The sequence below is a fragment of the Branchiostoma lanceolatum genome, chromosome 15 (genome assembly GCF_035083965.1).
Source record: "Branchiostoma lanceolatum isolate klBraLanc5 chromosome 15, klBraLanc5.hap2, whole genome shotgun sequence".
NCBI lineage: Eukaryota > Metazoa > Chordata > Leptocardii > Amphioxiformes > Branchiostomatidae > Branchiostoma > Branchiostoma lanceolatum.
The window spans coordinates 3,036,589-3,064,315 of NC_089736.1; the positions used below are offsets into that span (position 1 = coordinate 3,036,589).

At 39.0% G+C, this 27,727-nt stretch overlaps 1 protein-coding gene and 1 long non-coding RNA gene across 3 annotated transcripts; one reads left to right on the top strand and one right to left on the bottom strand.

Moving 5' to 3' along the window:
• Positions 1-40: 40 nt before the first annotated feature.
• Positions 41-16,858, bottom strand: LOC136420528 (uncharacterized). 2 transcript variants are annotated; one of them, XM_066407462.1, is made up of 22 exons: positions 16,745-16,858; positions 16,021-16,150; positions 15,630-15,671; positions 12,443-12,766; positions 11,834-12,154; positions 11,240-11,614; positions 10,835-10,954; positions 9,833-9,877; positions 8,738-9,097; positions 8,161-8,263; positions 7,430-7,752; positions 5,141-6,149; positions 4,904-5,000; positions 4,601-4,792; positions 4,068-4,180; positions 3,767-3,947; positions 3,193-3,615; positions 2,906-3,073; positions 2,535-2,656; positions 2,229-2,339; positions 986-1,083; positions 41-710 (listed from the first exon to the last, which is right to left on the bottom strand). In XM_066407462.1, exons 2-22 carry the CDS (start codon positions 16,127-16,129, stop codon positions 421-423), a joined length of 4,926 nt encoding a protein of 1,641 aa, XP_066263559.1. In that variant the 5' UTR covers positions 16,130-16,150; positions 16,745-16,858; the 3' UTR covers positions 41-420. The 2 variants fall into 2 exon arrangements, with proteins under 2 accessions (XP_066263559.1, XP_066263561.1); XM_066407464.1 differs by having other exon boundaries at positions 16,740-16,845.
• Positions 16,859-17,044: 186 nt separating this feature from the next.
• On the top strand, positions 17,045-20,296 carry LOC136420943 (uncharacterized). The gene is made up of 2 exons (XR_010753360.1): positions 17,045-18,113; positions 18,473-20,296. It is a non-coding gene; the product is annotated as an uncharacterized lncRNA (long non-coding RNA).
• Positions 20,297-27,727: the final 7,431 nt, after the last annotated feature.

Sequence of the window (27,727 nt, forward strand, 5' to 3'; positions counted from 1 at the left end):
AAAGCTCAATCATATTGTTTCATCTAAAAAAACATGACACTAAACGTTGTAGATAATTTAATGAAAAATGTACACTCAGTCGTGTAAATCGTTGCCCCTTGTTCAACAAAATGACAATAGTTCAACAAAATCATCTTACAGAAGTAATCACAAACTTTTTGTATTGTTCCTGAGTTTAGAAAAACAACCAAGAAGTCCTATCAATACACTATTATCCATCATCGTAGTCTATTTTTCAGAAATTCACATAATAACCAAATATTATGTGACTGTTAAGAATAACACAAGAACACATAAATTAGAACACACAATAACTGTTTCTAACAGCTGAAAATGCAGAAACCAAAGCTCAATACAGAAGTTTCATGTTTCTGTGGGTGACGGCTCTGTTAAGCATTTCATTGCGAAAGATCCTCTCTACTATATAAGCTGAGCAATCTGAGCTTGTATCTTTTTAGCTGTCTCGATCTCAGCCTTCTTGTTTGGCCATTTTCTGTTATACAATTCCAAGAGCTCACGAATGTAACCCTCTGCTCTCTCAAGATCGTCGTCATGATTACGACGTACTAGAACTTCAGCAAGCCCGAAGAGGGCGTCCGACAAGGGGTAGTCTTCCTTTGCCTTCTCTTTCTCAAGGTCATACGCCTTTCGGAACCAGTCAAGTGCCTCATCCAGCTTCGCGCTGTTGCTGTCGTCCGCAAAGAATCTTCCTGTGTGTGAGAAAATGAATAGATATTCAATTTGTTGACTTGAAAAAAGGAAAGCTATCAGTAATGACTATATATCGTACATGTTTGCTAGATTTGATAAATATTTCACGCTTTAAATTGTATACTGTCTAGAAGCTTTGTTATCCTATAACTGTAGTTACATTGTACAGAAATTCAATGTGATAATAGTTTGATCTTGGCCCCAAAATATGTATGCTTCCCATCAGTAGAAGGATACTAGTACTCAATATATGTTGGAAATTAGCTACCCCCACCTGCAGTGTTGTAGAAAACTGCCAATCGTTCTGGTCGCTCCACGATCTTTCCGTAGGCGTCCCTCTGCACCTGCTTCTCTGCATGCTCAATCATCTTCCTAATAGATGGAAATCAGGGTCAGAAGTCAACGTCATGTCAATTTCAATTCTCAGATGATTTGTAGCAACATTATTCTGCACCTTTATGTAACTATGTTCATGAATGAAGACAAGATAGTACATGCCAGGCAAGCTAATTACCTTTGCCGAGAAGGTTATGCATAGGGTAGTGTTTGTATGTTTGTTTGTAACGACCAGCATAACTCGAGAAGGCTTGGATGGATTGTCTTGATATTTGGTAGGTGGGTAGGTCTTGATGAGACTAGGAAATGATTAGATTTTGGGTCCCCTAGCGGCTTGTTATGGTACTGCAGCGGAACTTCCTGTTTTGATATCTCGTGTTCTGGATAAGCTATGGAACTGATTTTTGAGTGGTAGATAGCTCTTTGGACAGGGAGGAAGTGGTATAGGTTTTGGCCCCCTAGCGGCTAGCCCTTTTTTGGAACTGCAGGAGCAGGTTTTGGTTCAGACTTTGAAAGGGAACAACTCAAGAAGGGCTTGATGGATGGTCATGGATTTTGGTTTAAGTAGATAGCCTGAGTACCTCATTTGCATAATTAATGAGAAAATACTTTAACTCAAGATGGGCTTGATGGATGGTCATGAATTTTGGTATGTAGATAGCTGACGTGATACTTTGTATGATCGGACGATATTTATGCAAATCAGATTCTAATTTGCATAATTAATGAGACAATTTAAAAAAACCTGCTGTGTTCCATGATATGACTATTCAGATATGTGACATTTGTAACTGAGGAAGAGAGGGATGTTGATAGATAAAAAAATATGCAATTGTAGGCCTAATTTGCATAATTAATGAGTAAGTACGTTAATTCCATACGGGTAAATGATGGCAATTTCATGGTTGTGGCATTTGGAAGTTATGTGAAGGTGAACATAGTTGAATCAAATTATGCTGATAAGGACCTCATTTGCATAATTGATGATGTTAGCATAACCTTCTTTGTTAAGCTTATACTTTGGACAACGCCTGTTATTTGGGTGAAGACGATCAACTAGTATGATTTATAATTGATGAGAGACACTCCTAATACGTCAGTCATAAAGGTTAAAATCATTTGGCGAAGGTATGAGGTCGTGGAACTCTAGTTGCTTATTGCAGATATGAGCTTGTTCTTACCAACATTGTATCTGTGCCTGCTCAATACAGGCCATGCGTTCTTCCTCAGAGTCGGCCAGTTTGAGGAGCGCGTTGTAGCACTTCACGAGTTGACGATGGCACATCATCAGGCTGGATAAAGAGATATAATGCAGAAGCATATAAAACTTTGACCAAAACTAGGCTAGAAGTAATGTGTGACACACATTTTGTTTAATATAATTATTAAGTAGTTCCACTGTAGAGCTGTAGATACTTGGGAGACATTCTAGACTGTAGCTATCTACTGACAGAATGACTATGGTATCAAGTAAAAGCTTAATGTACTTATAGCTATCTTGGCCAGACTTCTTCAGGATGCCGAATTCGAAGTAGTCTCCTCCTCCTTCCACCAACTCCGAGTACCTTTTGATGGCGTACTTGACATCCCTCCTCAGCTCGTCTGGGCTCTGAAAATGAAACACAACTTTCTTTTAAAACATGGGAACTTGATGAAATACTTCTTGAACGGCAGTGTAGTGGATCTAGAAGTGAAGGCACACTCAACTGTGTGTGGAGTTAGACTAGAAATTGAAGTCTGACCAACTCCAAGTAGACATTGTACTTTGTAGTCATTTGGGCTGCCTGGTGTGAAATCACCTAGCCTGCAGTAAACCCTTCATAGCTGGACTAGATCAAGTGTCAGACACGTGGCTTACCTTTCCTTCTTCCTCCAGACGCAGATACAGAAGGGCGTTGGTCTCAGAAAGGTACTTGTGCATAACTGGTATCCCAGAATGCTTCTTGATCTGGTCACACATGTAGTAGGCGAGTTGCATGTTTCTGATGAGGTTGTCTTTTCCCTCTGGGTCATCTGCATATTTCTCCTGCGTGGTAAGACATGAGATAATCAAGTTGGCATTTAAGTTAAAGACAATCAGACAACAAGGAAGATGAAGACATTTACCTAGCATGAAATCTGAAGATGATTAGAATGAGTCCGTACCTTCATGTAGAAGAAGCAGCGTCCCAGAAAGTAGCTGATGGAGGCGTACAACTCGGGCAAGTACACCTCCTTCATGCGCTCAATGGGAATGGCGGTGCCATTTTCCACCATCTCCTGGTACTGCACGGGTGTTAGGGGGTCTTTGTTCCTTACAGAATCGTCCAGATCAGCTGGTGCTTTACCAAGCGTGCTGAAGAGAGCCAAGTCTTGCTCTGCGATCACCCTGCTCTGGATCATGGTGTTGAAAACCTCGTCAGGTGGCCGCTTGCTCGCTGCAGACAGCTTCCAGTAGAGGACTTCGGATTCCTTTACACTTTTCTCTTCAACGTAACATTGCTCATCATATTGGTGTGCATGTAGCTGTTCAACTACCTTGGAGTTGACTTCCACCCAGTTGATACCGGCCAGCTGCTCAAGGTGATCCTATCCAAGAAAAATAATTTAAAATTTATCATCTTAATAAGCATCTTGCAGCACCTCTTTATTAGCTTTAGTTTAAGTGAGTGGAATTGATACCAAACTTAATTAAAATGATATGTAAATAAGCTATAATCACTAATCATATCTTGTGTACCTTGGCGGCTCTGAGATGCTTCTCAGCGTTGCCAGGCATCCCACACTGGGTGTTCATGAAACCGTACACCTCGCTCAGGCGGGCCAGTGACAGGGAGAAGCTCCCATCGTTGTTTGCTTCCTCAGAGTACTGCAGTACCTTTTCCACATGGGGCTGGAGAAGTTCAGTCAGCCTTGCAGATCTGCAAAGTGAGAGGAATAATATGATGATAAAGACAGATGAAAAAATGTAGGTAAAACAGTAAATTAAATTGAAATGCATCAAAAGACAAGAAGACCTGCATCAGACATCACTAACATACTTGGTGTATCGATTGTCCGTGACGAAGTACTTGAGAAGTATATCCTGTAGCTTCTTCAGACGTTCTTTCTCCTGGTCTTCAGTTAACGACAGACGCAGAACAAGCTGTGTCACCTATTGGACAAGATTAGAGTCATTCAATACAAAGGTTTCATGATTATTCTTGGCAATATACTTGAAGTTAGGCTACTACTATCAGTCATTTTTTTCTTAAGAAAACATTTGAGGCAAAACTCCACTATCATAAGATATCGTATGCAAAAGGACCCACAGACACCATGTGCAACTCGTTGTTTATCCCCCCAGTCTTTGTCATCCACCATTAAGTTGGGAGGGAATAACAGTTGAGTCAATTTGCATTTACTAGTCTGTTAACATAATTTGTACGCATGAATGATGAATCAAAAGCCACATACCTGTCACATACATATCTGCTATGCATTTTATGCTTGTTTTTTTGCAACACTTCTGTCATGACAACCAGATCAACAATAAATAGCATCCCAGTCTAGCAATAGCCCTACAATATCGCACCTTGTGAACATAGAGGACGCGGTCATCACCGAGGCCTTCAATGGTTCCGAGAGACAAGTCCTCGACCTGCATGGCAAGCTGGTTAAGCGCCATGTTTCTCTTGGCTGGCAAATCATCAACAACCTCCCTCAGGATCACGATTGGGATCCAAGTCTGGTCCATGTATCCCGTCAGATGAAACATGGACTTTGTCTACAGATGAGAAGCAAGACAGATGAGAAGCAAGAGGTAATGTTATGGTCCTAAATTTGCATCAAGGATCATACAATAGTTTGCACTGTTTTGAAACCTATACTTGCTTACATGTTGGTCCAGTTTGCTGACTGCCAGGCGCAGGGCGGCAAAAAGATTTCTGCCTGTTTTCTGGAGCTCTGGTTTCTCGTAGAACTGCGACATCCACCTGATAAAGGCAAAGCACATTATCTGTGATTCTTTGTCATAATTTGCCAGAATTACCTGCAAGTGGATCTAGAAATAACGATCTGCAATTATCACCCTGAACAACAGATCAGTACTACCTATAATGATGGCAATACTTACTTGTTTGCTTCCTCTTCCAATATAGATACAGTCTCTCTCTTCTCCAAGAGATTCAAGTAATTCATACTTGTTTTTGTGCGCCACAGATAGTTGCGAGCTGCCGCCAATCCTAGTGGGAGACCGCTGAACTTTGACGCCAAGCGCCGCAGTTCTCCAGGAGGATGCTGTTGCAGCTGCATTTGCAGGAAGTCCACTGCCTCGTCGTCTGAAAATCCGTTGATAGTGACGTAGGATTCGTCCGGGATGGAGACATTTGCTTTCTGCTGGAGATGCTTGCGGTGAGTTATAATTACAATCTTTGACTCCTCTCTTGGTTTTAACAATTCTGGAGAGAGGAAGCGACCGTCGTCGAGGTCGTCCATGATCAGCATAACCGGGGTCTGACGGCTGTCAAGTGCCTTTGCCACACAGGCATCAACTTGGCTGTCATCGGACGGCACTTTCTCCTTCAACCTCTCCAGAAGATTCTGCTTGTCAGTGAGGAAACTTTTCTTGTCATGACCGTCTAACCTCCACACCACAGCTGTAGGATGGCGTTCCACGAACAGTTCCGCCTGCCACAAAGCAAGCTGGGTCTTCCCTGATCCAGTGATGCCAGACAGGACGATAGGAAACTGCCCTCCTTCCATGGCCTGATTAACCTTCTTGGCAGCCTCAGAGTAAAAGAAGTGGCTCACCGACTTGGCGACGTTGCTTACAGGGTTGTAAACTCTACCGGGTTCACCAATCAGGAGGGCTGCCAGGTCGTCTCGATCCTGCTCTTTGAGAGCCCTGTGGAAGGCATGGAAGGCATTGGTCCCCTTGGTGGGGAGGATGCGAAGCAGGGTCTGGGCCCTCTCAGGTGGTGACTCTTCCCTCTCGATCACGTTGCGCTCCCTCTCCGTCAGGACGTCGGAGTTGATGAGAAGTAAACAGGTCTTCTCTGTGTCGAGGCAAGTTGCAATATCCCGACGGTGCTTCCGGAGGAAGTCCCACCGAGGAATGTCCTTGTGGACCTCAGGAGAGGCTCCTGTTCAAGAAAGACGCAAATGAAAAAAAGAAGCCTTCTTTATCAGTACCAAACTGAATGATACATGTGTGATGTATCAGTACCAATGATCTGTGTGATAGGACTTTTCAGTCTTACACTCACAACGAATCATGTCGAAGACCTGTAGAGCAGAGATTAAAGTACTTTACTTCATTTTAGCGTTATAGTTTCCTAGACTGACTTGTGTGACCTGCTACCAATAATATTAACAATTCTATGTACCACTTTACGCTCGTTCTCATTTAAATGTACACATTTTGTAATCTCCGTTACCGATTGAAATAAGACGTTCCTGGCATAAGGATATGCCACATATAAGATGTCAATCTGTAGTTTTTATGACAACTTAAAACTTTTGTAGCTTTTAAAAACGGCAGTTTGGTACCTTATATGTGTCACATCTTAATGTCAGGAATGTCTTTCTTCTAACGGTAATGTAGATTACAAAATGTGTACATTTAAATGAGTTCTGAACAAGCGTTTAGCAACTCAGTTGGCTATAGAGAGACCGAATGAAATACGACTGTTAGTAACATTCAGGCCTGACCAAGCGCCAGTCTGACCAATTAGAACGGTTGCAGAAAAGGGCGTGCCGCACCATCATGGGCAATGACTACACCAGTTATCAACATGCACTTGAACACCTCGGACTTTCAACTCTCGCCACCAGACGTGAACATTTGTGTCTCAAGTTCGCTAGATCCCTGATGGACTCTGAGTTTAGGGACTGGTTGCCGCCACCTAGGACTCAGATCACTGGCAGAGTGACAAGGAACAATCACAAACTGAACTGTCCGAAAGTAAAAACTAACCGGTACTTGAACTCCTGCATTCCATACATGACCCGCCTTATCAACAAGTATGATCAGTGACTTGTTTTTTTCCTGTAAATGTGTCAAACCTTGTATGTAACAAGATACACTTATTTTAAATATGCCAGTTTTAAGGTCTTAAGATTACGCATGATATCGGACAGTATTCCGCCGTCTATTTTGATTGACTAATTGATTGATATATTTGTAAATTGGTTTTAATTCAGTGGCAACACTGCGATTTCCAATAAAGTTATCTTGTATCTCTTGTATCTTGTATTCAGACAAACAGTTGATATACCCTTGTGGAACATAAGTCTTGATGTCAATACATACAGATTTTAAGCTTGCATTTGCAAAAAAATACTGTGACAGTCATAGCTGCAAGTTACACATTCTGAAGGTCAGAGTGTACTGTCTTTCATGATAGTAACAGTCATTTCCTACCTTGCTGGTCTTCCTTTTCATCTTCTGCCACCACAGTAGACTCCAATTTTTCTGCCATGTCTTTGTACAGAGACGCCCCATCGCGCTTCTCCTTCAGAGCCGAGCAGAACTTCTGAAAGGCCCCGTCGCCCTTCCTGGGCAGCATGAAGAGGAGTGTCTCCATTTTGTCCTCGTCTGTAGCCTGGTTGTTGATCTGGTCAACATCGTCGATGGTCAGGGTGCCCTTCTCGTACAGGTAGCCAGTGATGTACAGTGTAGACACTGTCCTCTTCAGGAGGCGATGGTTCATGCGAAGCCTTTTGCGGTCACCTGCGTCCATTGCCCTGAAGGGGACATTTTCACATAGTATTCAGTATTCACTTATGTAAAACATCACCTAGGCTATCTACATACCAAAAATCACAATGATCGGTCAACCCCTTCTCAAGTTATTCAGGCCCAAAGGTCAAAACAAAAATTTCCACTGCAGTTCCAAACAAGCTGCTAGGGGGCTCGAACTAACACAACTTACTCCCTGCGACAAGAGCTATTTACAACACAGCACTTGCAGAAAATTCGACCTAAAAGTTTGAAGCTCGACTGCCGTACTTTAGAAACCCATTAGGAGGCCCAATTAATCCAACTTCACCTTCCTTTTCGTGACCCTATTCATCCAGCAAACATCATGCAGAACCATTCACAGGTTCTCTTAGTTATGTAAACAAGTCATATAAACACAGTCACATACATACCCAGCTGTCCGAGATGACCTCTCTATTGTCCCAGCTGATTTCTCTGTTGTCTTAATTGAGCTCTCTATTGGTCCTGTCTCCCTTGTTGACATTTTTGATGCACCTAGCAATGAAAAATAACATTTAGAGTAAAGATAGATTAATTCAAAAACACAATTCAAATTGAGTTTTATTACCTTTGCCGAGAAAGTTAATGTTTAATCCTTATTAGCGCTTGTGTTTATCAGAATCTGAAACATGTGACATGTGTAACTGAGATTAGAGAGGAATATCGATAGATATCAATCATGGAAATGAAGACCAAATTTGCATAATTAATGTAACCAAGTTTGGTAGTCCTAGCACAAGTTATTTGGCAGTGGAGTTGGAGTGGGCATTTTTTGCACAGTATTCAAAATTAATCATTTTGGAGTAATGTATGCCAAATGTGTCCTTGTGTTATTCCTATGCGCAATTGTCTAAGGCACGCCCATACCAAATTTCGGGTCATGTGGTTGTATTATTAGTATGTTGTTATTATGTATGTTGGTCAGTTTTGTCTTTGCAGCAAGCAGTTCTTCAGTGGTCTCTTCCATACCCTTGTTGGCTCCTGTTAAGTCCTCAATTTCATTCTTGTCTAGAAGTACTTTCTGTGCTGTGTCCTGCTCCTGTGTGAGCCGAGTGACTTCCCTCGGGTGATGCTGTGTATTCTGCCTTTCAGACTCTAACTGGTTCTTAATTGTCTCCTTTTCTGTCTGCAGTATTGACATCTCTGTCCTATTACATGCCAGCAGCTGCTTGATGGAGGAATAAGTGACCCTGTCTAAGGAACTTGTGTCCTCCTGAGTAATGTTTGTGGCCAGGTCCAGACTTGTCAGGAGAGGATGACTGATGTCGCGCTGCTTTGGTGGGGTCAGCAAGGCTGTCAGACTGTCTGCAGAGGGAGTGCATTGTATTCCTACTAATTGTGAATTAAAAAAAAAAGAATTAGACAGAGACAACAGAGTTCTGTATTAAACAAGTTAGTCATGCATACCCCTACTCTGCTTTTAAAGTTTAATACATAATACTCTTTCATGAATATGTTTGGTGATATGGACTCACCTAATTTTGGTTCTTTTGCTGTCCCAGGTGACCCCTCTGCTGTCCCAGGTGACCCCTCTGCTGTCCCAGGTGACTTCTCCATTGTCTGAGGTGATCTTTTCCCTATACCTTGGATGTAATGATACACACATGTCATGTAAAGGTTACTGATAGATTTGTTGTCAAGCAGGATACCTATTTGCTGAATCATAGGAATAGCTGTATCAAGGAGGTTAAAATATTTTAACCTCCTTGGGTGTATCTTTACCTATACCTATCAGCAACCTATTCATTTGCTAAAATAAATGAGCAAATAAAAGTAAAAAAAAAAAAAATAAAAGAGCATGTAGCCTCCTTCCCAGACTTCTAAGAACGGTGGCATTTATTTCTTTGGGGAGCGCTGATATGCGACTGGTCAAATTCTCTAATGCTGGCTTAGGGAGTTATGTCGCCAAGGGAGGATCACCTTTCGAAGTCTGCAAAGGAGACTGAAGAGCATGCATACATTTTGCAAATCATGGAATAATGTTCTGAACATCACCTTCAGTTAGTATTATCAATGCACAGGGACGACCAGTAAAGCTACGGTCACATTAACCTCACGTCGTACCTGCGATGGGGGTTTCTTCCGTCATGACAGCGCCGTACGTCGTACCTTTGGGGAAAACCGGATGCAATAGTTAAGATATATAAAGTCGTGGTCACATAAAATATACATCGTACTATGGTTTTTTTCAATGTACCTAGGTCAATCGCAGATAAATCGCACATAAAATTAGAAATCGCCGAGCGTCGTACGCCGGAGAATATACTAGTAGCTGAAATGATTTTGAACATGTTCAAAATTTCATCCATCGTCGTATGATATTTTGCAGCCCACAATTCAGGCTTTTGCTACGGCCCTTTTTTCTAATGATGAGTGAAAAAATTCATAGATTTCAACTGTGTTCTGACGGCTTAAGTTTTCCCTGATATTGCCGATGTTGATGCAAAGTGTAACCACCAGAACACGGTAGCAACCTGAAAACAAGAAGCCCGTAGAAGAGCCTGCTTCAAAGGTTAGATTTTCCACGTGTCAGATCCAGTACCACACACAGGTGATGCATACAATTGTTTGATGTCTGCATGTGGGTTCATAATTAGATCAGACCTCAGTCCTATCCTGTCTCTATTTTCAGATGTCCCCGAGAAAGAATATGGCAGGTCAGTTGTATTGTCCATCAAAAAGAAAGGACATAACAGGCCAAAAAAGTCCAACAACAACTGAAACTGAAAATAGAGACAGGGAAGGACTGAGCAAGGAGGTTTAAATAGGAATTTAAACCTCCTTGGACTGAGGTATGATCTAATTATAAACCCACGTGTATACAGACATCAAACAATTATATGCGCGTGGTTCTGGACCTGACACGTGGAAAATCTAAACTTGGAAGCAGGCTCTTCTACGGGCGCACTATTTTGTGGTTGCTATTGTGTTCTGATGGTTACAATTTGCATCAACATCAGTAATATATATCAGGGTAATTGTAGGTGTACCGTACGTTTAATGTGATAATTTCTTTGAAATTCATTATCCAAAACCCAACTTTTCAATGAAACTAAGTACAATTACCTGTTGCAAAGTTGGTGGGTATTGCAGGGTCCAGAAAGTCCAGTTGTGTGTATGTTGTCCTTTGCAAGAGAGGTTTGCAATAAACTGGGTAGTCCTCACCTAGTCCCATTTTTTTGTACGCTGGAAGACAAATTGTTAAGAAAATGTGGCATGGCATTGGAAAAAGTGGAGTATAATGAATTTCCATGCCTATTTATCTTGTATATTGTGAAGCATTTATTGAGTAAATACTAGCATTACATGACTATCTTGATATGTTTACTTATCCATGCTAAATATACTGTCCAATATTCCTGACTACCCGCAAATTACCCAATTTTCCATCATAGACCTGAGTCATACAAGATTCATGATAGGGGCTTCAGCTTCAAAACAACATAAACAAAACAACAACAAAAGACTTACCTCTGTAACAAGCATCTTCCAGGTTCACCATCCTAAACCCACTGTTGGTGGTATCAGTCAACATGAGATGTCGGCGGCAGGCATAGAAATCCTCTCGGTCAATGTCAATGTCAAGTTCTGTGTTAGTCAGGTCAGAAGGAGGGCTGTCCTCAAGGGCAAACAGATCTTGGAAGAACTTCTTCAGTTTCCCCAAGTTGTAGTTCATCCACAGTTCACGCAGACCGACCATGTCATGGCAGGAGATGACAAAGACAATGCTTCCATCCTCCTTCCTTTTAGGTGATGTTCCAAAGAAATTCCACCTTCTCAATAATTGTTCAAGCCATCCTATGTCTGTATTCCTCTGTTTGATGCGAATACGTATCTCTGGGTTACCTGCAAAACAGACATCACTACAATATGAATATTGAGGTGTATCATCCTGTGACTCCAGAAATATACCAGGTCCTGCAATGCTTTTAGAATGAAAGAGTACAGTGATTCATACAACATGTATGAAATATAAACATCATGTAGATGTTTGTTAGGAATTGTGCAATGTGCTGGTGACATTGGTACTTTTAACCCTCAAATGACAGTGTCATGATTTCTTACCCATTTCTTCTGGAAGGCTCTTGGTGTCCCTGTCCTTATTATGTGCTGACACACGGAAGCGGTAGTTCCCATTGTGCTGAACTTTTACTTTACACCCAAGTTCTGTTGTTCTTTCACCGCATTCCTCCCATGTATGCAGGATGTTGCCATCAGTAAAGCGGCACATCTCAATGACATATTCATAGGAGACTGCGTTGTCATCATCATCATCATCCTCCTCCTCCTCATCATCATCATCAGGCAAAGGCTCCAGCCAAGTTAGTGACACTGACTCTTCTTTGACATCTTTCACCTTAATGTCTCTTGGTGGGAATGGTTGACCTGGTAATAGCAATTTCAATCAATGAAAAAAGGTTACCAGCTGTGTGATTAATAGAATTATATGATATTCAAATACTGAATAAACTTATACATGTATTAATTAAAAGTTTGTCATTTTGATAGTGGCATTATTAAAATTTCAATATACAAACAGTTGCTAAATTGTGCCTGACGTGTGTATTATACTAGCTAAGACTTTTAAATCCTAATTTTTCTTCTTTTCAGATTCAAAATCTTAACATGAATTTTAGATACAATATAAAAATATCAAATTATATTATTACTAACCTTTCCCTTTTGCTACAATATTCCTCAGTTTGCTTCCATCACTGTAGAGAAGCTCATCCGTCCTGTTGTCCCTTGCCGCTGATTTCAAACAAAAATCATATGCCTCATACGGTTTTACCTCACCTACTTGGAAGGTAGTGGTTTTAGGAGGTAATAGAGGTTTGGGGGTATGTACTGAGCTCCACATGTCTTTAGATGCGATGTAACGTTCCAGGAGGTAGCCTTTCATTGTAAGCTGTTTGGAAGTGACGCGTTTCCATTGCAACTTTATGAAGTCAGTTGTAGTCTGTGAAACTTCAAATCCACCTGGGGCTGCTGGGATTTCTGTAAGATGTAAATGTACACAAAGTTGGTCAAATTCAGGTCTCACACTGCCAGCTGGTTTGCTGTGAGCATATTTCATCAGCCAATAAAGCCAATATTATCTCTTGGCAAACTGCACTGTCAATCTCACATACAAATAACTGTTAGTATATCTAGCAACTTTGTAGAACCAAGGAGGTTATGAAAATAATAATGGTGGTAACTCATGGTGGTAACTTACAAATTAAATGGAGTGGGCTCTGTCGGAAAGAAGTTCGTTCAAATAACTTTTTGCATGGTCTCCCTAGATCCAAAATGACAACCACTTTAAAAAAATTATGTAAATCATCCATCATAATGCCTCCATTCAAGGTTGTCCCACAACCCACCATAGGCATAGTTCCACGACCTCATACCTTCGCCAAATGATTTTAACCTTTATGACTGACGTATTCAGGAGTGTTTCTCATCAATCATAAATCATACCAGTTGATCGTCTTCAGCCAAATAACAGAAGTTGTCCAAAGTATGAGCTTATCAAAGAAGGTTATGCTAACATTTATCATCAATTATGCAAATGAGGTCCTTATTAGCATAATTTAATTCAACGATGTTCACAGTCACATAACTTTCAAATGCCACAAGACTGCCATCATTTACCTGTATGTAATTATAGCAGTTTCTCATTAATTATGCAGATTACGCCTACAATTGCATATTTTCTATCTATTAACATTCCTCTCTTCCTAGTTACAAATGTCACATATTTGCATAAAAATATCATGGAACACGGTGGGCTTGTAAAATTTTCTCATTAGTTATGCAAATTAGGAAATCTGATTTGCATAATTATATCCAATCATACAAAACATCACGTAAGCTATCTACATACCAAAATCAAGACCATCCATCATGCCCATCTTGAGTTATAGTATGTTCTCATCAATTATGCAAATGAGGTATTCATTTGCATAGTTGATATCTATTAATATTTCTCTCCTCCTCAGTTACATATGTCACAAGTTTGAGACTCCTATTATGGAATTTGGCGAATGTATAAACTTTCCTCATTAATTATGCAAATTAGATACTGATTTGCATAATAAGTATCTATTCATGTACATCATCACTCAAGCTATCTACTAACCAAAAGTCATGACCATCCATCAGGCCCTTCTTGAGTTATTCCATTTCAAAGTCTGAAGCAAAACCTGCTCCTGCAGTTCCAAAAAAGCGGCTAGGTGGCCCAAACCTATACAACTTACTCCCTGTCCAAAGAGCTATCTACCACTCAAAAATCAGAACCATAGCATGTCCAGTAAACGAGATATCAAAACAGGAAGTTCCACTGCAGTACCTTAACAAGCCGCTAGGGGACCCAAAATCTAATCATTTCCATGTCTCATCAAGACGTATACCCACCTACCAAATATCAAGACAATCCATCCAAGCCTTCTCGAGTTATGCTGTACGTTACACACAAACAAACAAACACACAAATCATAACCCTCTGCATAACCTTCTTGGCGAAGGTAACAAGAGACTGGTACATTGTTGATACAGTACTGAATGAGAGATATCAGGGGTGAGTGTTATTCCCAATCCTTCTAGTTCTCATAATGTTGTTTTCCCTAGAAGATCCCCAAGGAAACTATAATGAGCTAGAGTTCCACGACCTCATACCTTCGCCAAATGATTTTAACCTTAGCTTATGACTGACGTATTAGGAGCGTTTCTCACCAATTATAAGTTATACCAGTTGATCATCTTTGCCACCCAAATAACAGAGGTTGTCCAAAGTATGAGCTTAGCAAAGAAGGTTATGCTCACATTTATCATCAATTATGCAAATGAGGTCTTTATTAGCATAATTTGATTCAATGATGTTGACATTCACATAACTTCCAAATGCCACAAGTATGAAATTGCCATCATTTACCAGTATTGTATAATAGTTGTGTCTCATTGATTATGCATATTGGGTCTTCATTTGCATATTTTCTATCTATCAACATTCGTCTATTTCTCAAGTACAAATGTCACATTTTAAGTCATATCATGGATTACAGAGAGTTTTTATCATTTCCTCATTAATTAGGCAAATTAGAATCTGATTTGCATAATTGTCATCTAATCATACAAAGCATCACGTAAGCTATATACATACCAAAAATCATGACCATCCATCAAGCCCATCTTGAGTTATAGTATTTTCTCATTAATTATGCAAATGAGGTCTTCATTTGCATAGTTGATATCTATTAATATTTCTCTCTTCCTCAGTTACATATGTCACATGTTTGAGAGTCCTATCATGGAATTTGGCTGATGTATAAACTTTCCTCATTAGTTATGGAAATTGGATACTGATTTGCATAATAAGTATCTAATCATGTAAATCATCACTCAAGCTATCTACTTACCAAAAAGCATGACCATCCATCAAGCCCTTCTTGAGTTATTCCCTTTCACAGTCTGAAGCAAAACCTGCTCCTGCAGTTCCAGAAAAAGTCGCCAGGGGGCCCAAATCTATACCACTTACTCTCTGTCCAAAGAGCTATCTACCACTCAAAAATTAGTACCATAATGATTATAGCATGTCCAGAACATGAGATATCAAAACAGGAAGTTCCGCTGCAGTACCGTAACAAGCCACTAGGGGGCCCAAAATCTTATCGTTTTCAGGTCTCACCAAGACCTACCAACATACCAAATATCAAGATAATCCATCCAGGCGTTCTTTTAGTTATTCTGGTCTTCTACAAACATACATACATACAAACGCTACCCTCTGCATAACCTAAACGCTACCCTCTGCATAACCTTCTTGGCGAAGGTAATTATAACAAATTAGTTCACAAAGACGTTTTCAAAGTGAAATTACCTGTTTTCACCTGGTTAGCTCTAGTCTTCTGCAACTGTTGTCCTGTTGAACAGAATGAAATGTAAAATTCACGTCGCATGATGCTGAATGATTAAGAGTGTTGTAGCTACTTATCTACATGAAATATAGAGATTGTTTTGGGTGGGTGTGTGCGAGTGTCACTCTGTGTTTCCAAATTTTTGTAGTTAGCATGTCTAACAGGACAAAAATAGACTGTTGCAATTTTTTGGTTTGAAGACACAAAACTGTCTCAACTACTGGCACATTTTGCACAGTAACAAGAACATCGATTCCAACACCCAAATTGGGTATTTGAATTTTTGACAGAAGCACAACCGGCGCACTCGAAGCAAGTTCAAATCGTTCATGTAGAACCCTGACCATACTGTACCTTTAGCATCTGGACTAATCTTGTCTTCAAAAGCACTGCCACTTGATGTTGTAGAGTTCGGTGAAGACTGGCTGGGTGTAGTAGTCTTTTTAGTTTTTTTACCAAACATGATTGCTGTTAGTAGTTGTTTCTGAAAGGAACAAAGGGTTCTTCTTAAATTTTGTAGATGGCTAATGGCATCTTTATTAACATCGCTAAAGAGAACAATCATCAACTCTTAAAACAAGGCAATAAAATTTTCATTTTTTTCCAGTTGCTAACTATATTGTATTCAAAGGCTGTGGGGTAGGTGCAGTACAGGTGTAGTACATCCTAATATTTAAAAAAGAATGATTTTAAATCTGGCTGACCAACAATTAGCTAAAAGAGTGAGTGAGTGAGTGAGCAAGTGAGAGACCAACAAATGCAAATAATCTTATGATCACACACTCACCCTCACACTCACACACTTACTCACTCACTCTTACACTTCAGTTGCTTTACATACAATACTAAGTACATGTACCTTAATTTGCCAGAAATTACAATCATGATTTTTCTAGATTATCTAATGAGTATTCGGTAGCAAAGTCCACAGTACAGTTAATGATACATGAAAACAATTCAAATTTTCAAGATTTCTATGGCCTAGTTTGTTTACAATGAAAACATGAAGAGCATTCATTTCATTTCATAAATTGGTCCAGAAATCTGATCATGAAAACTCTAAATTGTCCTACCTTACCAAGCAATCTCTTCAAGAAATCAAGCCAACAGGTCAGTCTTTTGGAGCTGGAAAACTTCCTGTACTCATGACGGCCATGTTAGCTATGTGGCTATAGCTAATGTGCTCTGTGCAACCGATTCACCACTCATATCCATCCGCAACAGAACCTCACCTGCTCAGGTAATAAGTAGTTCCTACTATTATTGTAGAGCGGCAACCCTGAGCATTTTTGAGTGTTAAAAATTCCCTGCACATTATTCATTACATCTTTTTACCGATTTGCCTGATGATAGGGTCAACATTTTGTGGAGAAAAAAGAGCAAAATTATCAGGTAACAGTAACTGATATGCTGCAGTTGTCACCTTTATATGTTAACCCTCAGCCTGTTGCGTGCTTTGTGCTGTGTAAACCTTGACCTTTGGCATACACACCTTTGTGCTGGACCTAATCACTGACAGACGAATCACTTGAAACTGTCATTTTCTCTAAGGTACAGTCAGAGTTTTCTCAAATTCTGAGCTTTACGTAATGCTTCAGTGTGAATGTTATTTTCTTCAGGGTCAGTTCAGATCTGTGACCAACAAGTCAGAAATCAAATCAGGTTTGGTCACCTACATGTTATTCAATGACCTTACTGGTGTAATGAAATCACACGTGTCCCCAGCTCGTACAGTAAGTTTGTTGTTGGCAAATAGTACATTGGATTGAGAATTTGCTTCACTGGAAGAGCTTTCAAAGTGTATCGTTAGATCTGAGTCAGTGTTTATGTACAAACAACGGTCAGTATTTGTTCAAATTAAACAGTACACCCATGAAAAGGCAGCTTTTCTGTGGTAATGTAGATCTATATACAATGTTAGGCTGCATTCCGATGTCTTTTCTCTTGTCTTGCGTGTCCATAGTATTAAAAAAACTTATTAGGGATTGTGACTTCTGTTATCTGTCCAACCATGACACAGTAGTCAAAATTGATCAGACTGTAAGTTGACAGATGAGTACAAAAAAATGGAATATAATTTGAAAATTTTAAAGAAATCTTAACGAGGAATGGCTCTTCTGGTTATTTTTTTTTTTTACTTGTTTTTCACACTATTCACAGTGTCGCTTGTTGTTTAACTACCCGCTGGCAAATAGTCAAGTGCAAAATAATATTCAATTTGTTTGATACAGACTGTAAACAATAGTCTGTGTATTTTTCTACAGCTGAAGCCTAAATATTAGCTTGAGGAACAAAGATGATCCCCAACATTCTTGACCAGGGTTTTGTGGATGTAACAGACCCGGCTCGTCTACATGCCGAGTTGTGGGGCGACTTTTTCTCCAAAGTCATCTCCTGTTGGCTCCCTCTCCTCATGTCTACCGTTGTGGTTGGACGTGATCTTCTAGGTACACAAAGCAATTTTGTGACTTGTTGATGAACACTATATTGGCCAATGAAAATATGATAATGATATAGGGTCTATAAGAGTGTTTGATAGAGTCAACCTCAATATACTAATATATGGCCATGTTCACCCATTATGTTTTACCCTCTAGAATCATAAAACTAAATGTACAATGTTAACTATGAATTTGGATAATTTAGATATTGCATGTTTTAGGAATAACACCTAAATTGACAAAGATGAAAAAAAAATCATCCATTTGCCAAAAAAGCTGGTAGTTCAGTCTGCCTTTTTCTAAATCTACGAGTATGTATCATATAATAATAAACTTAAAAGTTTGTATTTTCTTTTTTTTTTCAGGATCCAGTACCCAGTGTTTCCCCCTGAGTCTTGTAAACACAACTGTGCAGCCTGAGAATGGAACCTTCTGTAACTCAACCAACAACGCCTTTAGTGGTGTATCTGCTTATACCAGGCAACTTTCTGAGTTTGCAAATACTTATTGCGCTGGAAAGAATTCCTTTCCTGAAGGCACAATATTCAACTATCAGTTCTTTGCCATGATGTTGGTAGTTCAGGCAGGCCTTATGTACTTGCCGTTTTTGATTTGGAATCTAACTAAGGGTAGGGAGATAATTTGTATAGTAAGATTCATAGCGCATGACATGGAAGTGCTGTACGACCGATTTAGGAAAAAAGACCAAGTTCAGACAGGGGGACCTGGGGTGGTAACCCAGGGAAATGTACAGTCACAAGCTCAGCAGCAGACTGTGCCTGTGTATGGGCAAGAAGAGTTAGTAGCAGCAGAAAAGCAATGGAGAGCAGACTATAGCATGTACAGATGGTATGTCATCAAGCAAGCAGTCTCTATACTCATTTCAGTGGCTTTCTTTATAAGCTATTGGTTCCAACCCATTTCTATAAACAGCATACGTGACAAGTTCCCATGTTCTGTGGAGGAGACCTTCTCTGTAACCTGCACGGTGCCTACAGCGACAGTACACACATTTGTATGGGTTACTAACATGGCTCTGCTTGGTGTTAATGTACTGATGATACTAATTCACATAGGAGTGCTTTATTCTTGTGCTGAGGACCAGCCATTCAGAGAGATTGGCATTAAGAATGAGGCACCAAGAGATCCACAATCTTGCCTGAAATGTTGCCCATATTTCAATGATAGCTGCTTGATGCATGCATTTTTCAAGGCCAACATTGAATCTGTTGAGAAGTACAACTATGTGAAAAACCTGCTCAAGGTGGCGCCAAGGAGGCAGGAGTAATCAAATCCATCACAATAATTCACTTGAATTGTTTTTGCCAACAGAGTGTGCACTGTTTCTAAGAATAGCATCTGGCAACTTCAAGATTAGTGACTGTGATTTTTTAAAAGAATTTTGCTTGAACTGCTATAGCTGGACTGGAATGAAGTTTAGATGAAGATATTTTGTGCATAAATACACATGTCTCTTCAGGAATCATTTCCTTGTTAAAAATTGCAAACACACACTTAGTCTTGTACACATTGCATTTTATTACATAAACATGTATTACAAATGAATCATTATTATCTATAGCTGCAAGTAAAGGGGGTGAGCTATAGGTTATACATAGGTATAATGTTGCTTATGAATATATAGTCAATCAATAAAGATGACATGCTGTACAGTGCCTTAAATGCTTTGTTAGCCAGAACCTGTCACTTGCCTCACATGGACATTTAATATGTTCTATTTGAAATTCTAAAAAAAGTTACTACACTGACCAACTACTCTGACATATCTTTCACACTCAATAAAGAAAGTTCAAATGGCAGAATTCAACTTAAAGTTTTTATTCAGTTACACAAAAGTATACTTTATCTGCCTTTTTGTTACCATATTTAGATAATATATCAGTTGAATATTTCAAAGAAAACAGGCTGGATGACAGACTAGTCTTCATCAATGATATACCGTGAATTTGATAGACAGTATGTCATGTTAACACACACCACAGAGATGACAGATTGTGAGATAAGAGGTACAAAGCTGGTGCGTTGCACCAGAGACAAGCAGTAAGTTTTGGGGACATTTGACAAGGATTAGAAAGGAGGAAACAAATTTAAAGTATACAGAACACCCTGCAAAAAACTTTTGTCATCCCTTCGCTTTGTGAAGAAGACAGCAGGAATCCTGCTAACAACATGAACAAAGAAAGGCTAGTAGGTATGTTAGGAGGGACAGCAATGGTCAGAGTCAGATGAAAAGTTGTCACAAAATTGGAAGCAGGGAATTTCAAACCTGCAACAAGGAAAGGAAAGACAGTCTGGTTTACTGTACGGGAAGAAATCACTAATCTATAGAATAAAATTTGAATATGTTTTAGCTCAAAATTTTTTCTATAAGTAATTTAGTAGAAAAAGTCTGGGATAAAGTAGTGTATTGTATATTGAAAAGTGTAGATAAAGAAAGGTACAGGGATACCTACACCTTGTGAGGATGTATACTGTGAGCTACAAGACCTGGTACCTTATTTAGTGTATTGTATAGTGAAAGTACAGAAAAGGACAAGGCATACTTTTAGGAATACCTACACTTTTCAAGGATACCTACTGTGAGCTACAAGACCTACCTAGAGCTATGGAGGATTGGGAGAGAGACAACGGGAAATAGTGAAAAGTAACTATAGCTGACACATGATAATGATCATGAGGGATGAAATAGTATGGTAAATGCAAAACTCCCTTACTGGGACACATTTTCAGTCTATTGCAACTCACATATTAAACAGCCCAGTCAAAAATGCTGATTTCACTCAAGCTAGAGGCAGTTTGTTATCAGCAAGACTAAAGACAAAAAGCGAACATCTTTTGCAAATAAGGATGTAGGAAGGACGTGAGATATAGACAGTTTCCAAATCTGTCACTTAAGTATCTGTACCATATGGAGTTTAAGCTCAGTTTATAAAAATGATAATCAAAGAATAGTTTTGAGACAAAGGCCTGCTTTTCCCGTTAACGGTGACTGCTTCTTTTCGGCAGGATTTTCAATAAATCCAAAAGTTCACTTATTCTCTCTTTCAAACAGGCAGAAGGAATTGTAGAATGTTTCTACTTGTATACCACATGGGGCATACAAATATCAGTATGCATTTATTCTATGAAATAATAATTATAATAAGAGTTTCAAGATTCTGTTCAAAGCTAGACAAATGCTTACATTTCTGGTGACTGAGACTCATTTGTAACAGCAGTAGTATTTTCAATCAATCCAAAAGTTCTTACTTACAAGAGATCTTAAAGTAGTAAACAGTCTATTAGGTAGAGCTGTAATCTTGGACTTCATGCAAAGGAAAGGAATGTGAGAAAGAAGGAAAGGTAAGGCATAGAAGATAGTCTGTTCAATGATGGTGAAAGCTTTGAAATCAGAATCAAGATGAAATTGCGTTAACTTTGAAAGTTCATCCAGATTTAGTCTGTAAATCTGTTGTCCTTATTAAGAAGTTCTTATGATTTATGTCAAGAATTATGTCAAATTCGAAAAGAGACCTTTCAAAGGCAATAGAAATTCACGATTGGATTAAGGCCCAATCTAAACAAGAGTCCGTAGGACACAATTCTCCGTGAAGTATTTATAGTATGTACAAGTATTGACCCACACAAATTGCATCTCTGCTCAGTCCAAGTAGTGTTTTAGAGCAAGTAAAGAAAAAGTGTTTGTTTATCTTTTTATTTCAATACAGGAGTGGTCAACCTGCTGAAAAGTATGTTTTTACAGCATGGCACAGATGGGATCTAGAAATTCCGGGAAAAGTCACAAAGTTAGATCTAGATGGCCCCTTTTCAATTATCAACGAACCATTCAGCCTTACAACTAAGATGTATCAGAAATCACAAATATATGCAGTAAATCCTCTTTCCCCAACTTATTGCAGGCCGGCCTGATCTATAGCTATCAAGCTATTTGCAATAAAAAAAGCTAATTTATATTATCGTAACATTTCACGAAGGTCAAAGGTCACCAGATCTAACCACCCGGAAGTGACACTGGCGCGCGCACTTTTCTGAGAGATATTTCTCAACAATCTTTCATCCCCTGCGTAAACTTTTTACATTGTCACAGCCTCCGTATTATAAACTACAAGTGTGGTAAATTTGAAGGTCCAGAGATTTGCCATTTTCACACTGTGCGTAAAAATGCATCGTCCGTCCCGTGCGCACATACTGTATGCGAGTTGCGAGGGACACGGCATATACTTAATACACAGACTGGAGCTCACTCGGCACATGTTCGCAGCTAAAACTCACAATTCCCGTTGCCGCATTGGTATGTAACTTGGTATATCGTTTGCTAGGTTGCGTGTGGTGATGCACGTTGTCTATTTTTCAATGTAACAGTGACTATACGATCACAGCAAGTAAGGAAGATTTATACCCCGTATCTGCCTGAAGTATTCCAGTCATGCATAACGGATTATAACATGGTCCCTATGGCAGGGCAGTGGGACATAGCATTAATTATAGGGGTGCAATTACGATATTGTATTGACGTTTAAAGTAGTTATGGTGTAACAAAGCTATTGTGCATCACCACGCCGAACCAGGCAAACGATATGCCAAGTAACACACCAATGCGACAACGGGATCGTGAGTTATAGCTGCGAACGCGCAAACAAATGCATTCCCAATACTCACAGAAGGAGGTCACCCTCCTTCCCGGAGTAACAAGAAGCTTCAGCTAGGATCATGTATTAATCCATGGTCTTGTTAGACTTATGTACAGCACAGGAGAAATGAAGATCCGAATAGAACTGAGTCAACGTGTCTCATATGACAGAGACTGTCATTCTCATATAGAACTGTTTAGCCATAGCCGATGCTGTACAGTAGATAGAAACTAGGATTTTGACTGAAGGAGGATTTTCACCAAAGGAAGCCATACATGTATGACGCTGTTACTCATTATTTTCTACGAATCTGATGGAAAGGACAGGACTGCATATTGTTTGAAGAAAAGCTTCACTATTTCTCAAAGAATATAGACATAGTACTGAAATAAGAATTGGACTTCTACTCAGTAACTGTCGGTAACACTTCAAACGTCTGACAATAAACCTGAACATTTTTCTAGAGAAGGGAACTTCAGCCACAAGATGGGAACTGTTTTTTCAGGATTTTTGGTCAATCCATCAAATTTTCAGTCAAACCAAAGTTTTTCAAAAAATGTAAAGCCATGGATGACTGTTTGTGATATTAGATACAATAGAGGTAAATCAGTACAAAGGACAGGCACATAAGAAGTTAAATTGAATTGAGAGGCTTCCACTGCTTAGCTCTCATTACATTTCGTGATAGAAACTTATTAAAGGAAAAATAGAGAATGTGAGGTAATATGTTTTACCAAACAGATTGTTACATCAACCAACAAAGTCAATGTCACTCACAAGTAAGGGGACACTAATTCCTGTCTTTTAAAAGTTGACAGTAAAGACACTATAGGACCTTAAAAATAAAATGGTAATAAGAACTATAGTTGATATATTAATATAGCAACTGTCATGCTTTGAAGAATAAACCTGACTGTCCAAAAGAAGGGAACGTCAGCCATGCTAAAGGACGGAAATTGTTTTTTTCGAGGATTTTGGTCAATCCATCACATTTTCAGTCAAACCTGATGTCTTCAAAAATATAAAGCCAAGAACGTCAGTTTCTACTATTACAGTTAGTAAGGAGTGAATCAGTACCAAGGACAGACACTTTGGAATAGAAATATTTGTCTCTCATAACAAACTTGCAAACCTTAAGAGGAACAGAGTATATGAGTTCATATACCACACAGGCTGTTACATTAACAAACAAAGACACTGACAAGTACTGGGACACTGGTATTTATGTGTTTTAAGTGAGAGAAGAGTTCAAAGTTAAGGAACTTATAAACCTATAAATGGAGATGAAGTGAAGAGTTTAACTTATTTAGCTGTCATCAATTCTTTCAATGTCTAACAAAAAATCTGATTGAATGACGGCATTCTTTGTCTAGGGCACAGTATTGGAAGAGCTCATCCCTCTCCTCACACCGCCTTTTACCTCCCAAACCAAAGCGTTTCAAGAGTTTAGATATTCAAGTTTAAGTTACGAGGGAAAAAAATCTAATTTTCCCAAGATACGAGAGCTTCAGAATCAGCGATAAGCAGTACGGCATTCGTTGTCGAGGATTTTTGCTCAATCCGTTTCATTATTATTCAAATGTTGTCCTCCAGGTGCTACACGTTCGTACTATGTTGATCAAGATGGAACAAAAAGGAATAAATAGAAAATGCTGAATAGCATCATGCTTATCTCAGTTGAATAGGACAGTACTCTCTCATGTGTATAACACTAAATAGAGGTACTTCAGCACCAAGGACAGTAACCGTTTAGTAAGAAAGGGCAATAAACACCCTATTCATCATGCCAATTGAAAACCCAAAAGATGGAATTTCAAGAAACTACAAGCAAGACAAGAACATTTCTTTTTTCATTGAATACCTGATGTTAGTATTAAAGAAATAAAGGACATTTCAAAGTAAATAGAGTGAATGTCCCATTCTTCTCTAAATATTGGCCCCTTCATTTCAAGATTATCTATCAGGCCACAGCTTTGTTAATCAGAATATTCTACAAACCCAATGAAGAGGTTCCGGTGTAGCTTTTGCAAATTCTGGAATATTTCTAATTTGAACATTGTAACTATCCTCACAGGATAAAATTCATAAATCATGACAAGATGAGGGAAGAAAAGTTTTGAGGTTCATATAATATGCTCAGGGACAGTACAGGACAAAGGCCAGGAAAAAAGTTATTTTAAAGAACTGATGAAGTTTTGCCCAAGAAAAGAATGCCTCTGGAACTGACTTATCATGTGAGGAATAATGCTAGCAAGTAGCTATAGAGTGCTATACTTGTACCACTGTGAGAAGAAGGAATCTAAAGCCTTTGCACAGACTGCAGGATATGCATGTCAGGGCTCATACCAACTGCCAAACCAGAATAGCCCATTTGCTTCAGGATTATCTATTCATCAATGACATAAGACTGTCACTCATTATATCTATAAATCTGATGGACAGTGTTCATCAATGAAAAGATGATGAATTTTCTACCACTTTGTATTCGCTATGGAATGAAAGCATCATTCAACCAAACAATGTCTGTAGTTTATATAATGTTAACAACAGATAAAAGAAAAGATCTTATGCCAAGGAAAGCAGACTGATGAAAGATTTGCCAGAAAAAAGATGTATGTAAAAGCAACTCACGATGTGGGAGACAATAATAGCAAGAAGATTGCCTTACTTGCACCACAGTGAGAATAAAAGAGAAACAAGGACTTCCAAAGTCACTGCACAGGAGATAAGTGTTCATATAAACTACCAAACCAGGCACAGTACTGACCATTAGATGGAGAAAAGATAGTAGAAGAATTTCAAGAATTTGCAAGAGGTTGCTGAATCATAAGTAGCAATATTTAGTGACTCAGAGGTTTACATCATGGAAAGGAACAGAAATAACATCAACATATGTTTTAGACTAGACTGTAGAAAGTTAATGAGAAAACCAAGATTGAAACATAGTAAGATAATACAGCTTATGTAAGAAAAGTGTGCCTTGTATACACTATACTCAAAGTTGTATTGAAAGAGGAGATACATCAAAGATAGATCAACTGAGTCTTAGTAACTGTATCTGCTGCTACATAATATAAGGCCAAAAATGGATGCGCAACCTTTCAGTCTGACTGAACTCTGAAGAAAGCTGTCAGCAGATGAGTTTCTAGCTGCATATTCCTGCAGTGATTGTCCTGAAAACACTTTTTTTCTATCTTTCTTGACGCTTACAAATTTGATTACAAATAATGGTCCTGTCCTTGGTGCTGATCACTTTCCACACTTACCAAGAAGCGCACATTCTACAGAATATTTCAAGGGGGGATTGAATGTTCTGTACATAAATGAAGAGGTTGCCAAGGAAACCAAAGATCTTGGAAAAAAGAGAGAAAGAATCAAGAAAAAAACGGCTCATCAGTAGATGCATACTCTGATATATATGAGATGAAAAATTTATGTATAATAGCATCTTGTACCACAGCTGAAAACCAGACAATTTGAGACACTTCTTACAATTCACCGGGCCTTAACAGGCAACCTTACAGTCTGACAGAAGGAAGCTATCAGATGATGAATTCCTAGCTGCGTATTCCTGCAGTGATTGTCCTCAACACTTTTTTTCTTGATGCTTACAAATTTGATGACAAATAATGGTCCTGTCCTTGGTGCTGATCACTTTCCATAATAACCAAGAAGCACACATTTTACAGAATTTTTTTAAGGAGGCACATTCTGAGCATAAATGAAGAGGTTGAAAAACAAACCAATAGAGATGAGAGAGAAAGAAACGAGATGACATACGGGTCAGTTGATTCATACTAACCAGGCAGCACACATTCTAAGTTTTTCAAGGAGGCACATTCTGTGCATAAATGAAATGGTTGAAAAACAAAGGCAATAGAGATGAGAGTGAAAGAAACAAGTTGACATATGGCTCAGTAGATTCATGATCTACAAAATGAGTTGATAACCTTACATATAATGGCACCAAGGGAGACTTCATTAATCATCATTGGAAATGATGACAAAAAATGCAAGAAGTTTATGGTTGATAGGTGGATAAATCAAATTAGCAACATTTGTTGTAGTTTATATAATGGAATATTAAAAGAATACATCCAAAGATTTATTTTTTTAAATCATAAAGTTCATGAGGAAACCAAGCTTAAAACATAGTCAGGTACATTCAGTCTAGGTAAGAAAAGTTTCTCTACATGTAAAGAGAAAATCTAAGAGTACGTAGACACCACACAACTTCATATACTAAACCATGGTGGATTATATGGGATTTCAGTAACTGAATCTTCTGTTACAGTATACAGGGACAACATCAATAGGGAGCTCATGTCACAAATTGGCAATTACATGTATTATGTATGGTAATGATATGCGATCAGAATTCAGTTGAGACCCACTGGCACTTGAACTTCAATATAATGGACCACAGTACAAGTGACCGTGAGTTTTTCACAAGGGATATCATTGCAAGATATCATCAACCGCAACAAAAAAATCGAAATCGAGGATCCACAAGGAACCATTTCCATGTACACCAGCTGAAAACCTACAACCAAAGAGTACTCCTCCAATTCATTGCACCCATTGAAACCTATAATAGTAAAGTCTACTTTGAATTATTTCAAGACTGAAGAAAGGTAAGTCTATAGCCGGCGCTGGGAAGAAAATGGTAGACTGTGAGTGATGCCAGTCTTTGGGGGAACTATCTATTAGTATTGCAGAAGGACAAAGGCGTATTAACAAAGTAACCAACTAGGCTCCATACAGGGAGCCATTTACATGTTCACCAGCTGAAACCTACAACCACAGGGTACTCCCCCACTTCATTGCTCCCATGGAAACCTATAGTAAAGAGACTTAATCATTTCAACACTGCACTGCACAAAGGAAAGTCTAGCCAGAGCTGGGAATAGAATATACTGTGAGTCATGAAAGTCTTTTCGGAAACTATCTATTACAGAAGGGCAAAGG